This window comes from Augochlora pura, chromosome 7, assembly GCF_028453695.1.
Source record: "Augochlora pura isolate Apur16 chromosome 7, APUR_v2.2.1, whole genome shotgun sequence".
NCBI classification, from domain to species: Eukaryota; Metazoa; Arthropoda; class Insecta; order Hymenoptera; family Halictidae; genus Augochlora; species Augochlora pura.
Genome location: NC_135778.1, coordinates 23,390,586 through 23,405,464, shown reverse-complemented (window position 1 = coordinate 23,405,464; position 14,879 = coordinate 23,390,586). Strand labels below are relative to the sequence as shown.

At 33.7% G+C, this 14,879-nt stretch overlaps 3 protein-coding genes across 5 annotated transcripts; 2 read left to right on the top strand and 1 right to left on the bottom strand.

Annotated features, from left to right (window-relative positions):
- The first annotated feature begins 994 nt into the window (after positions 1-994).
- LOC144472338 (sodium-independent sulfate anion transporter) lies at positions 995-6,859 on the top strand. Its single transcript, XM_078185320.1, has 11 exons — positions 995-1,408; positions 2,136-2,331; positions 3,087-3,307; positions 3,670-3,856; positions 3,997-4,161; positions 4,587-4,748; positions 5,212-5,352; positions 5,606-5,751; positions 5,938-6,111; positions 6,193-6,349; positions 6,575-6,859. Exons 1-11 carry the CDS (start codon positions 1,202-1,204, stop codon positions 6,742-6,744), a joined length of 1,926 nt encoding a protein of 641 aa, XP_078041446.1. The 5' UTR covers positions 995-1,201; the 3' UTR covers positions 6,745-6,859.
- Positions 6,860-7,370: 511 nt separating this feature from the next.
- On the top strand, positions 7,371-9,504 carry LOC144472949 (uncharacterized). 2 transcript variants are annotated; one of them, XM_078186424.1, is made up of 6 exons: positions 7,371-7,612; positions 7,717-7,800; positions 7,921-8,769; positions 8,842-8,988; positions 9,072-9,305; positions 9,375-9,504. In XM_078186424.1, the coding sequence occupies exons 2-6, from the start codon at positions 7,738-7,740 to the stop codon at positions 9,399-9,401; spliced, it is 1,320 nt and encodes a 439-aa protein (XP_078042550.1). In that variant the 5' UTR covers positions 7,371-7,612; positions 7,717-7,737; the 3' UTR covers positions 9,402-9,504. The 2 variants fall into 2 exon arrangements, with proteins under 2 accessions (XP_078042550.1, XP_078042549.1); XM_078186423.1 differs by having other exon boundaries at positions 7,712-7,800.
- A 158-nt stretch (positions 9,505-9,662) lies between these two features.
- Positions 9,663-11,144, bottom strand: LOC144472950 (iron-sulfur cluster assembly 2 homolog, mitochondrial). Of its 2 annotated transcripts, XM_078186426.1 has the most exons (4): positions 11,007-11,138; positions 10,633-10,713; positions 10,216-10,434; positions 9,663-10,140 (listed from the first exon to the last, which is right to left on the bottom strand). In XM_078186426.1, the coding sequence occupies exons 2-4, from the start codon at positions 10,707-10,709 to the stop codon at positions 9,966-9,968; spliced, it is 471 nt and encodes a 156-aa protein (XP_078042552.1). In that variant the 5' UTR covers positions 10,710-10,713; positions 11,007-11,138; the 3' UTR covers positions 9,663-9,965. The 2 variants fall into 2 exon arrangements, with proteins under 2 accessions (XP_078042552.1, XP_078042551.1); XM_078186425.1 differs by having other exon boundaries at positions 10,633-11,144.
- Between the last annotated feature and the right edge of the window lie 3,735 nt (positions 11,145-14,879).

Genomic DNA, 14,879 nt, shown 5'->3' with positions numbered 1-14,879 from the left:
TAGTCCGTTTCATATATTGATAAATAATATGATATATTTAAAAAGTATATTATATAGTATTTATTGTATAGAATGTATTTTTCTGCGGGTAATAATAAAAGAAGAAAATTATGATGTTTGTGCAATATCTTTGAATCTATACAATTAAAACAGAAATTGCTTATCTGTTATAATACCATTCGAACATTATTTATTTATTAAATTCTTGAAATCTTTTTTTCTCGACATTAATTTTATTTGTTAATTAAAATTGTGCAAATTTTTTCCGGTAGAACTGTAAGAATTTATTCCAAACATATTGTCATAATTAGAGACTATCTTATAACATTTAATATTACAAAATGGCGGTTTCGGTGAAGCATTGAAGTTGAGCTTCTTTAATAAACTTTCTCAATTTGAAGTCGAACATACGCAATAAACTGGAAACAATATAAATAATGTCAACCTTGCTATCATTTTCTTTAGATAGTTTTGCAATAAATAACAAAATCCGCTGTTTAAAAATCAACAGAGATCGATCTCCTTTTCTCTGCTGTAGCTCACTGTTACCTTAACAGTCTTCATTCAGTGATTCAAGCTTACTTAACTCCTTAGATGCTCGCAATTGCGCGCAATGGCTAGCAATAGCTGACAATGGCTCACAATTTACATTTGATATTGTTACATAATCCGAACTTCATATCGCCGTACCTTTTTACCTAGATCGGTTACCAAACATTGTCATTCGAGCCCCAGAACGTACAGTTCACAATTCTTGTAACCAGTTTCGCAAATTTAAACAATTCCGCGACATTTCTGCGAATGTTTGAAAACCGTGGGCCAAGTTCCTAAACCAAATCGAAATTTTCCTGTGAACTACAAGCTGCAGCTTTCTTTCTGGCGCCAGCTATTTGCCCTGAGCTTTGGGCAGAGACACGTCGAGCGATAACAATTCGGGAGCCGTGAAAATATACTGATAGCCGTATAGAACCGCGTTTCTGTTTGCAATGTGATCACATAGCGTGGCTACGCCAGTGTGCGCCACAGCTTCCACAAGCAGGCAGCTTTTCGCCTGTCATTCAATCGTTTCTTCACTATCCAGCACAAATGTCATCCTAACATCCGATCCTTCAACTGATGCCAACACATTCGGTTCTCTCTCTGTTCCCGTATCTGTTGTGTCTTCGGTTCATCTCTACTTCCGGTGTTTGTCCTTCGCGAAATGACGAAGAATTCGACGGAAGAACAGTCGTCGAAGAAAAATGATAGCAAGAGGTGCTCGATTGTAAAGTATATACCAGTGTTGTCTTGGTTGCCGAAATATTCCCAGTTTGATGCTGTCTCGGATTTAGTGGCCGGGTTCTCCCTTGGACTGACCCTGATCCCGCAGAGTATAGCGTACGCTGCTCTAGCAGGTCTCACCGCACAGGTATTACGATGTTCTTCTTTCTATATCGGGAATATTTTCTATATTCGGAGATTTGTTATGGATGATATTTGGAAAATTGTAGCGTGGTCAATTGACCGATTTTGAAGTTGAGTGGGTAGTGCTCATTAGGAAGAAATAATGGAGTCAGTGTGTTTTATGTTAAGGAGGGTAGTTCATAGAGTTTTATGCAAAGTGGGGATTTATTTTGAACAATTTATTGAATGCATCTTTTTGAAATTGTAGGGGTATTTTATTGCACCGTTAAAGTAACTATACAAACTTTTTGTTTTTTAGAAAAGCCACATATGATGTTGCTGTAATGATTTATGTCGACTTCTTATGAGGGGAGAAACCTTACAAGAAAATATTAAAAATTAACAATAATTACGAATTTATTTCAAAATAATGTACTAAATTAATATCTTTTACGTTACGGAAATATTTTATTTTATTGACTGAAATAGCTGAACAAGTTCTTCTGTCTAAAAGTAGCCAAATAGTGATGCTATAACGAGTTATGTTCACCTGCCGCCAGGATATAATATACTACTGAAAATTAATTATATTTGTTATTATAATTACTGCTACTAACGAAATATTGTTAAAATTAAAATTCATAACAGATATAAATTATATTGTTGTGATTTATATAATGCGCGACGCAACTTGAAATTTCGGAATAGGAAATCTTTAATAAGGAAAGCATGGTTTTTACAATTAATTACAGTATGGCCTCTATTCGTGTTTCGTGGGCTCCTTTGTATACATCATTTTTGGAACAATTAAAGAAGTATCGATCGGACCATCCTCCCTGATGTCAATATTGACACTGGAGTACACCAGGAATATGCCCGTGGACTTTGTCGTGTTGTTTTGCTTCCTGGCTGGCTGTGTGGAATTACTGATGGGCTTATTTCGTTTAGGCTGGTATCGCAAAATATTTTTAACGTGATCATCGTAACACTTCTGGAGAATCTAATTCAATGAATAATATTTAATTACGTTATGATAACTAAATTATCGGTGTAAACTCGAGCTAGATATTTATTGGTCAAAACGATATTAATGATTAAATAATTTCACGATAGTTAATGATTCAATGGTTTTAGTAATTGTGAGATTCTTATTGTTTATGAATTTTTTTGTATATAATATGTTATTATATATTTTTCATATTTATTACTATTATATTAATTATATTTAAATAGCTTCCTTAATTAAAATAATTGGTAAAGTGAAAAGATATCTGAACGACGGAATATACTAACTATGTTATCATTTAACATGATATGCGCACGTGGGCGGGCGGGAATCTACTGGAATACTTTCTCTAATACAATATAATAGCAATGAAATAATTCAAAACGTTCCTTCACGTCGACAATAATGGAAGCAATATGAAATAATGCAATAACGAAAAGCTAAAAATGTGGAAAATACGATAACATCTCGAATATTTGCAAAGTAAACAGAATCGGAAATTTTAAAGTATTTAAAACACAGACGCATAATTCTATATATTTTACGGATATCAATTTACAAATACGAATAAAAACGTATCCGACTGACGACTAACAATCGCTATGTCGCAAGCCATCGGAATGGCGTATTCGTCACGTAAGACGCTTTTTATAATAATCCTAACGTCTAATTGAAAAAAAATAAACAAACCACACAGGTTTTCTAGTGGATTTCATATCGATACCAGTCACATCGGGTTTTACGTCAGCCACGTCGATTATTATAATCGTGTCACAGTTACAAGGACTGCTGGGACTAAAGTTTAAAGCAAGCAGCGTCGCTGGCAATTTGATGAAAATATTCGAGAACTTTCGAAAAATAAGGTTACCCGATTTTCTTCTTGGAATTTGCAGCATAGCGTTCCTCTTGTTCTTCAGAGTAAGTTTCTCCCATTGTTTCTACCAAGCATTACGTTGCCTTGCAGAAATTATGTTCGCTCGTTTTTGGAACGACTTATTTTTCATTTCCCTAAATTTGTATTTTCAAAGTATGAGTTTCTCATACATTTTATTCGATGGTATCATTCTTCGATAATACAATATTTTGTTAATGTTATTAATAACAATTTTGACATATCAGAATATTATAACTTGCTAAACTGGTTAACTAGAAATATTCGTAGTAACAGTTTTAATCATTCAGAAGATTGTTTGCAGATAACAGTTTTAATCATTTAGAATGCTATTAATAATTCAGAACGTAAACTCAGTTTATTGATTAATAATTGTTATTATCCACAGAAACTAAGAGACTTCGACTGTTGCCTCGCTAATCATGACGGCCAGAAGAACGGGATCAACAAAGCTGCGCTTGCGAAGAAGATTTTATGGTTCATTTCGATATGTCGCAATGCTTTGGTGATCCTTTTAGCATCTACCGTAGCATTTTATTACGAGCACAGTGGAGGATCACCCTTCATTCTCTCAGGTATTGCCGCGTTTAAACTTGTCGTTCCACTGGTTCAATAACGTCGTTCCCTCATTTCGTTCCATTTATTTGATAAACTTTTTAACTGGTATTAATTTTACTAGCAAGGTATAACGAAAAGACGTTGATTTTTGTTAAAGGGAAAATCGTGTCGGGACTTCCCAAGTTTTCTCTGCCGCCATTTTCGGCGCAGGTTAGCAATCAAACTTATACTTTCATCGACATGTGCCAACATTATGGAACTGGTTTGATCGTGCTTCCACTTGTGTCGGTGTTGGCGAACGTGGCCATCGCTAAAGCGTTTTGTAAGAACAGACACAATGTATATATTTGTTACATATGGTAATTATAAATGCACTACAAAATTGCATACATAAAACTATGTATGAATTCAAATAGACTAGAATATTGTATATACAAAATGATATATGTATACATATAATATTGTTATAATAATTATTTCAATAATTTCAAAGAGTGTGTCACGATTATTTTAGAAGGACTTATAAGTACTAAACATTAATGCAACAACTTCTGGTTTTAAATGACCATTAAATTTGACGTACATTAACAATAATTCAAATTGTAAACTATCGAAGAAGGAAGTGATTTCCAGAAATAATTTTCTTATAATAAATGATTAATAACATCTTTCATAAATGTTTGAAGAACTTATGAAATGGTTTCAACATCCACATTTTAATTGAAATTATTCAATCGACTTTTCTAGCATGCGGCAACACCATAAGTGCGACACAAGAGATGCTAACGCTTGGTTTTTCGAACATACTTGGCAGCTTCTTTTCATCTATGCCAGCTGCCGGGGCGTTTACAAGAAGCGCTGTAATTAGTGCAAGCGGTGTACGAACAACTATGGCTGGTCTATATGTCGGTAATAATTTCACTTTTCATGCACAGTTCCCAGTGGATTCAAATTAATCGATAACTACATGTTTGATCCGACACTATTTTTCGCGCCAAACCTAATTTCTAAACTCAGGGATTCAAAGCAAAGTGATCATCTGACAAAGGAAAAGAATCTAAGTAGATTTAAGCTATATTGAAGATTAAAACTTTGACAAGATCAAATTGAAAATTAACATGATGAAGTAACTCAAGAATCTAATAATAACGAATGCACTGACTATGATAAATTTAGAATGGATTGATCATAATGAATAATAAGCTGACTACATGTAATCAATTTATAATGTGCTGATTACAATGAAGAATAAATAAACGATAAACTCAACATTCTAAATGAAGAATAAACACTATATTTAACAGGATTCACTTCATTTAATACAACATTAAATTAGAGGAAATTTCTGTTTATGACGATTGATTTATTGCAGGAATTATGTCATTACTAGCGCTGAGCTTCTTAACACCACACTTTTATTACATTCCGCGAGCCACGCTGTCGGCAGTGCTGATAACAGCGGTCTGGTTCATGATTGATGTGAAGATAATAAAACTACTATGGAAAGGAAGCAGTAGGTGCCATAATTTTTTAAATTACAGTCGAATTTGTTGTACCGTAAACCAGACTCAGTAACACGATTTGAAACTTTACAGGAATTATTTCTCCTAAAAACTATTTCAAATAATCATTTCTCTCAAAAACTAGTTCAAATCATTATCCCTAATTCTACGAAATATTTTATTTCAGTAAACATGAATAGTATAGAGACAATAGTTTCTTCTGAAGATAGAAGAAATAGTATTTCGGTGTGCTTTTCATTGCAGAAAGGGACGCCGTCGCGGCGATAGTTACGTTCCTCGTCTGCGTTATCTGCGGTGTTGAAATTGGCCTGCTAATTGGTGCTATATTTAATTTAGTTTACCTGATTCGACCATCAGCCAGACCGGAAATCGAAGTCATCGAATGCAAGGTAAAAGGTAGAGTTCTAATACCATTTCAATCGATGGTAATAAATTGCAGATTTATGTGGTCCCTGCATCAATCCCTGAAATAATCTCATAAACAATTATTGCATATTACGTACATATAAAAAAATATTTGTAATTATTCAGATAATTCGTAATTTTTGTATATAATGTAATTTCTTTATTTATAGTCGCAGACTGGAACTAGCTATGTAATGCTCCAACCAGACAGTGCCGTTCTATATCCTGCAGTCAGTTACTTTTGCAACAAAGTCAACGAAATCGTTCACAGATACGAGCAACATACTGTGCCCTTCATTATGAACTGCGAGAAGGTTCGATACCTCGATTATACGTCCGTCAAGGTACGTATTAATATTCTAAATACTGTCAATTGTGCCGCGTTAAAAATAATCGATAATAGACTTTATCGTTACTTTTGACAGGGTATCGAGATATTATCGAAGAACATGAACGTCGGGAGGAGAAGACTATGGTTTTTGAACGTACATCCAGAGACGTACGAAATTATTCAGGGCCTAGCGAACATTAAACATTTTCACTTCATTGACGAAGAGAAAGAGCTTTCTAAAATATTTAGGGGTACACTTTTCTGTTTATCTTTCTTAATATTATATCGATGATCGCAGAAAACATTCTACAGCTTCGGATAGTGTTTCCATCATGTTTCAACAAATTAATAAGATTATACATAAATATGTATAATACAGTTATGATGACATTATAAATATATAATGTTATGTAATAATGTTATACACACATACATACATAATATATTGTCTATATGTATAACCATTTTTCTCGTAGATGCTTCGGCGAACAACGCGGATGAAGAAAGGGAAAAGCTGTTGCAAAATCCGTTAGCAAACCCAACTTTCGTGAACGTTAATGATAGTAAACGATGTTCGGAAACAATTCAGAAGACTGAAATAGAAATGAAGTCTGATGTTGCTACGTCGCCATCGTCAGAAACTTAATAAAGAAATGGCAGCCGTATTATACAATTTTATTTTCACAAAATAACAGAAGATTGCAATATCGACTGATAAATTGTTGAATTATAAATAAATCAAAAATTGTATCCATTCTACTTTAAAACCCAGTAAAGTTCATCCTACCAGCTTCTTTAAGCCTCCAGGCTGAAATTTTACTTAAATTTTACTCTCCGACTCAGAGCATGCGATTTTATTCATCCCCCAACGCGATTTCGAGTTCCTTTCCACTTGTGTAATTCGAAAACTCGGAAGAAACCTCTAGGAAAATGCCTACAATAATTAGTCACCATATTCGAGTTATAAATAATTAGTTGTAGACGATTTTCAGCTTTATTTTCTAATATTGCATTTTATACCGCATGATTCCTGACATTTTTTTTTTAAGGTGACAATGGAAAACTCGGCATGAATTATCTGCTGTTTTCGAACGCCTAATAGCGCCAATCCATATCGTGACAAAATACTCAAACTGTTACCCAAAATTGGCTGTCGGTAATTTGGCTAGCAGTTTCAATTTTTTGTTAGGAAGGCGCCACGAATCTCCAACTTAGATCAATCGAAATTGTTCGATTTGAACGGCCACCAACAGCTAACTTCTCTTCGATGAGATATCTTCACAATCGACGATTGGTTAACACTGAATATATGTACGAGCAAATTTGCTAGTAGAAACATATATATCGCATTGTGGGCGTTTTGTTCATATATGTTGTTCGTTGGCTAAACTTTGGTGGAAATTTAATGTGCAAACATATGGGTTTTCGTCATATAAACATAATGCGCTACTGGGTTTCACCTATGTCTCATTGACGTTTGACATTTGTGTCGCGGCGCTATAGCTGTGTAGTATGTATGTATATTTCCTGTCAAGAAATACTGTGCTACGACAAATATTCCAATAATGGCTAGATTCTAATGATCATCATTCAAGATTGTAAATACTCGTTAGGGTAGAAGAAAGCAGCGGAGCACGCTATGGAGGGTGCTAACGGACAATTGCAGACCAAATATCAAAAAATTGCCACAGAATACTCAAAAGTAAGAAAGTCAAAGTTTGAACTTGTTATTTGAACAATTGCCAAACATTTGTTTAGTCCCTTCATGTTTCCTAACATTTGTTACATACTTGATAATTATAAAGAAATTTTATCATTTCAGATTCGTGCTCAAGCAAATGTTCTAAAAAAGGCTGTGATTGATGAACAAACGCGTAATGCGGATATTCGCGAACAATTGAAGGAAAAAGAAGTCGAACTTCGAAGAGCTGATCAAGAATTAGATAGTTTATCTTTTCGCAATCAACAGTTAACAAAACGTATAACTGTATTGCAGGAGGAACTGGACAAAGCGCAAAACAAGTCCAAGAAAGGAAAGAACAAAGTATCAGATAACAAGAGCCAAATACCCACATCACCGAATCATATTTTAGACGAAGAGTTCCAAAAGAAAATAGTAGAGAATGCTCAATTATTGTCTCAAATCAGTGATAAAGATAGTGAAATTGAATGCTTGAATGAGAGGATACAGCAATTGGAATATAAATTAGATCAGTGTGAAAAATCTAAGGTTGAATTAGAATGTCGGTATCAAAGTACAATAGATAAATTAGAAATAGAAAGAAATGATATACAAAGGAAGTTAAATGAGAAGCAAAAGCAAGAAGAAACTGTGTCATGGTCTAGCAATGAAGGTAAACGGGATGGATACGAATTGGATACCAGAATAGGACTTTCTAATCATCGACAAATAGAGTTATCTCCAGTTCCATCTCCATTAGCTTCGCGTAGATCATCTAAATCAATTGGAGAGGGCAGGCCTCCCAAGTTGCAAGATGATAGCAATGATTTTGATTTTTCCAAATCATGCAACTTGGAAAAGGAAATAAATTATTGGAAAGCTCAGTATCACATACTGAAACTAAAGTATGATGAAATCGATCAAAAAGGGTATATAAACGAGGAACAAATAGAAAATGAATCCTTGCAACCGGCAAAGATAAATCATAGGGTAACATTTGCATTCTTCTTTGTACAGAAGCTTTTTTGGATCATATGCTAATTCAATGAATTTTTCTAACAGATCGGTAGATTAACAGTACCTTTCCAAATACCGGAAGAGATAGAAGCTCGAGAAGCTAAAATAAGAGAGTATTTTCTACAAGAAATCGACAAGTTAATCACGCAGAAAAATGTTTATCATGTTAAAAATTTAGCTATGGCTGCTAATGTAATGAATTTAATCTTTATCTTTTGCTGCAAGGATACTATTAAAAATGCAACTATATGTTTCATTTTAAAATACATTTTCAGGGTGAAGTTATGCAAGTTCACTTAGATACAAGTGAATCAAAGAGGAAGCAATGCGAGTCTGCACTCTCGGAAGCGTTTGCGAATTGTAATATTTTGCAGAAAGATAAAGAAATACAGGAAGGAAATTACAAAGCTCAACTCAGTACTATGAGCGAGCATTTAGCAAACATGAACGAAAAACTGATTTCTCAAACAGAAGAAATACAACAACTCAAGTTTGAACTTGCAAACAAGGTAAACGTTCGTTGACAAATGAAAATGTTAATCTTTTCAGTATCCTGTACGTGATTTCATAATTTTCAGAACAATAAAAAGGGAAAACAGAAGTGATATGAGTTAGATTGCAAATTAACTGTTATTGACATTCCATCAGCGACAGAAAGTAATCAGAATCGTTGATAATTTTAATTTCACCGAAATACGATGTACCTATAAAACTATAATTAAGAGTTTTGATCCTATCCTCGTTAATATCTCAAGTCAGTGTTACATAATTTAAAAAATTCAAAGAAAACTTATTCTTGATGTTCGTTTCTTGAACACTTATAATACAAGAACCTACATTTTACATAGAATCATAAATATATGGTATTAACATTTACACATATTTACAATGAGTTTATTACAATGTTAACCAAACAATTTGTTCCTCTATACTCTGAATTAAAGCTTCTGTTTGTATTTTACTTGTTATAAAATAAAAATGTATAAGCATATACATAACGATATTATTAAATATTGTGTCTAACAATAATGATCGAACAAAGAAGAGAAAACACTTCTCTAGTACCAGGATTAACAATTTCAACCATTATTAGATCAAAGAATTAATAAATACAATGCAGATAAAATTCTTTTTCTCTAAATTTCAATATTCTATGTGCAAAGGAACCATTAAACTTTTATAGAAAAACTGGCTCCACAACTACAACCTTGCTCTGCTAAAGGATTGTTCGTTATCCTAAATGCAGAGCGTATCAATTCTGTATGATATTCTATTGTGGCTCCTTTAATATATTCTAAAGATGTTTCATCTATAACCACTTTGGCACCATCCTTTTGAAATATCCTGCAAAATATTATTTAATGACATCAACAGCAATGGTATAATATTAGAGAAACAATGCTCTTTCTACAATCTTACTTGTCATCTTCATTTATATTTGTATCCAAGTCAAATTTATATTGGAAACCAGAACAACCTCCACCTTCTACAGTTACCCTTAAGTACGCGTTGTCATCTGTAATTTCCTTTAAACGTCTAACACAACTGTCAGTAATAATGATGCCATTTTTCGATTTAACTGCGGCTGCAGTAGACACTTCTTTCGATGAAGCAGTAGCTACATTGTACCATGGTGACCTGGTAACCAAAATTATGTTTAATTAATCTATTAACAATATAGTATCACAGTCATTATAAAACATTTAATAGATTCAAATTAAACGTTTAATAATACGTATTCTATAAATAAGATCAGGAATAGAGCCATTAACAAAAATTTTGTAATTAACCATCCAAAATGTTGGCATAGTTTCTTATTGTACAAAGTTTACTTACGTCAATAAACGTGAAAAATATCGATTTGCAACGAAATTAGAAGAGAGACCCCAAATTGTGTATTTCAATTTCGCCATATTTCTGACAAGCATAAGATAATCGACAATATCATAATACATAGACACGAATGAGGATATTATTAAACACTATTTGTCACCAAAGTCATAGAATAATTGTTGAAAACATTGTGAATGTTATGGATCCTTAGTAATAAGTCCTATATAGTTACATTAGAATAATTATAAAAGCTTCGCTTTAGCCGTAGCTTTACTATGTTATCTCATGAAAATTTCACGTTGTTCCGCGTATAAAAAGATATGACCTAATCGAATTCACGAGAATAATTTATTAGTAACAAAATTGTTGGTTCGCACTAGTTTCATGGTAATATAAGTTCATCTTATGCATATCACACGCGTAGAACGAGTACGTGCACTAAATGGTATTAAATGATCATTGTAAACTGCACTTCGACTTGGTAGTAGGTGATACAACCAATGTGTGCTTGCAATTACACCACAGACTATGTATAGCAGTAGACCGAGTACTTGACCCACTTTCCAATTCGAAGAAAATCGAGCGTTAAGATTGATACCATTACCATTTATAAGATAGGACACCATTGTCATTATCGAAAAGAAAGGATGTATTTAATGACAACAAACACGAAATACATAAAATTAACTACAAATAAATTACTCTATTTTAAATGTTAACCATGGAATATAAAACTTAACTATGAAGAAACAACGTTATCTTTTACATTTGCCGGTAGAGGCGCGCAAGTCATTAGCACTCCGGCATGTGTATTTCCCTTAAAAGTGACTTAATAGGTATAAAATAAGTCATATTTTATGTTTTATTTTATATTTACTTTCAAGTATGCTTAAAACATAAAATTAAAATATCAAATTGATAGTAGATATAAAATAAAGTATAAAATAAAATATAAAATAGATATTAAATAGAAGTCAACAGTACTTATGTATTCGGTTGAATGTATGGTGCTGAGCATGGGAGAATGATCATTGCCACCGGCACCTGTTGGAATACTTCGCGCACGACAACAACGTGGTATTATATCGGCATTTATACAAAGGTTTTATAACATGGTGTTAATGGTGTAAGTATGGTTAACTGTTTCTTTTTCCGCATATGCGTTAAGTATTTTGCATTTTCGTTTTTCTTTTTACATTGTAAGCTTTTACTGGCGGCATTCGTGTATCTATAGGTTTTCGCTTTATTTTTTAGACTAAACTATATTACTGCATATTTGTTCTCGCGTGCGTTTATAAAGTTTGCATTTTCGCTATTCGTGTTATTCCTATAATGAGCGCGTAATAGGATAATTTGGTTTTGGCACATTGAATAAACATTCATATCTCGTTATTTTTTGGAGGACTTGCGCGTTGAATATCGTTAACGATACCAAAACCGGAGACGGGGTTGTTTTTTTAATTTCGAATAAATGACCGGACCATTTTGTTTTATGCTAAATGGTTAATTGCTGCTAATTAATTATCGCATCTGTCATTATACAATTGTCGAAGCAGAGAATTTTCGTCTGTGTCCTCGTGTATTTATGTCCGTATGTCCTTCGTCCGCGCTTGGCGCTTAGGAATTTTGTTTATGGCATACAATTCGGATCGCTTTGTTTTCGTCACGTAGGCAACCCGCCCAAGGCCACAATTTGTTTTGTAGTTATCATTATATTGTAATTATGTTAATTAATTTTTTGAAGAGAAAAAGTAAATGAGATTCCTGATAGTATTATTCTTGCAAGTAAGGCGAAAATGAATGATTTTTATAACTAACAGAAAACAATTTCATTATACGTAATGTAAACCATAATAACAATTATTACTTATGTATTTAATTATCTGATAATAATCAATACGCCATAAGTTAGCAACATTGTATAATATTTTGTTGCTGATGAATTGTTGTGATCTGTGTAAAAAATGTTACAAAAATGAATAACATCGCGTGCAAAAAAACATTTACTGCAAGATAGGATAAAGTACATATTTTATTAGCTTGTATATAGTTGAAACATTTCTCTTTTCTTGCTCATTTTATCGAAATCTTAATATTTGAGGCGAAATTAATAATAATGAATTCAAATTCTCCATTTATTAGGCGAAATCGCGACACAATTTTAGTTAGGGTTGATTAAAATTTAAGTTAAAACTTAAAAGAGTGGAAATAATTGGAAAAAACACTTGCCAGAAATCAAACGTTTTAAAAATGTATATATAATATCATGGTTTATACCACAATGTGACTTTGAAAAGTATCATTGCTACGCGCCGAGAGAAGTAAAATCCGGGAGACTTGTCTCAATTTCTTGAAATAGTTTTTTTCAACAAATCCGAGAAATGTTTTTTTGTATCCATAATTTGCTTTCAAGGGACAACAAATTCAACGGAACCTCAAAATCTTTAATCATATGTGGCTTTTGCAAAAAGCTATCGATGTAGTCTAATTTATGTAAAAAATGCATTTCTCTGGAAGCGCCTGAATATTTTTTTATTTAACATAGTGTCCAAAAAATGTGATACATATTCATGGAATTTTTTTTTTTTTTTTTCTTAAAGGTTTTACGTCGCATCAGCTGCAAGGCTATTAGCGACCTTCTATTTATATAGACCTTATATTTTGTTTATTAAGCCTGTATCTCTCAGAAATTTTAATAGGTCCTTGATTTTGTTGCTGTTTATGTTATCCTATTCGGATGCGAGTAATCGCTACTTGGTCCCTCCTGGGTAGTGTATTGGTCATTTGATAATTATTGAAAAATTTTTCTGTAATGTTAGTTATATGGAGTGGGGCTGATTGTTTCCATGTAGTTTCCCATTGTTGTGTTAGCTGGCTTTTGATCGTTTTTATCATGTCTTCCATGTGTAGATTTTGGTCATCATTTGGCGGTGTTAATGTTGTTGCTTCTTTGGCTGCTTTGGCTTCTTTGGAAAAAACGAAATTACTTTCCGAACAACCCAATAGAATATGTACCCACCGAACGAATGGTCGCGAACATCCTAACGAAACCATTACCAGGACCGAAACACAAAGAATGCGTGAGTCTATTAGGTATGAATGAACATTAGGAATAAAATTGTAATCCGCGCCTCGAGGGGAAGTGTCACCGACGGACGATGCGCGTCTTTATCAGTTCTATGTTTCTGATGCGCGCGATCCTAGTCCCGCTGTCTTTTGTCTTCCTTACACGCAACGTCCACTTCGCATTCGGCGTGCACACGAGACGGTTTACAATGTGCATTTATAATACCTTTCTTAACTATTAAATTATATTTATATATTACATGTGTTCGCATATTCCACTACAACCAAGCTCCTGCTATCATGTTTTTTAATTGTATAATTTTTGTAAAGCGTGTGTTCTCTGAAAACACGGGGCTGGTTCGGGCGAACGCGTTGAATCTGTCTTACGCCGGGCCTGGAATAAGTGAACATTGGATTAGCCTGCTCGGCGACTGTGAGAATCTGTGCCGTTCTTCACATATCGTACAAGATCTGTAGACTCCGTTTTGATCATGGCGTGAAGTTACTATTACATGGGTAAGTTTTTTAACATTATATATATATATTTCTGACATTTCTTAATACTTTACCGACCGGTAGCCTAAAAAACCGGTTTTTTTCTGCCAATCGTCTGTGAATAACACATAGCAACTAGTCCTTTGCACTCCGTTGTCTCCTCTCAGGAGACATCGTAATTCTAGTATATGACTAATTAAAGTTGAGACATAATTATATGACATTAAAGTTTATTAGCGATTTGCAACTATTCCTCGATGTCTACAAATTCATATAAATCGAATATTATTATAATAATATTATACATATAAATATATGTATACATATGGAACGTATACTGTATAATAATATACAGTAGCTGACAAAAATTTAAGACGAGAAGGAAAAAAGAAAGTGTAACCGTTACTAGTTTATCGGAGTGTCGGAGAGGAGCCGAATTCTCGTCTGCACTCTGCGCGTACAACGACACCGGTAACGCTACAACTCGTTCTAGATTGTAACGTACTAGTTTATTGTAGTGTTGGAGAGGAGCCGAATTCTCGTCTGCCTCTGCGCGTACTACACACCGGTAACGTTACAATTCGTTCTATGGCCGTGTTTCGTCCCGAAGACGGAAACGCCTGGAGTTTCTGCCGATGGAGTTTATGACACGGACGCGAGGAAGGTTATTTTTGAGAAGAAGGCCTTTT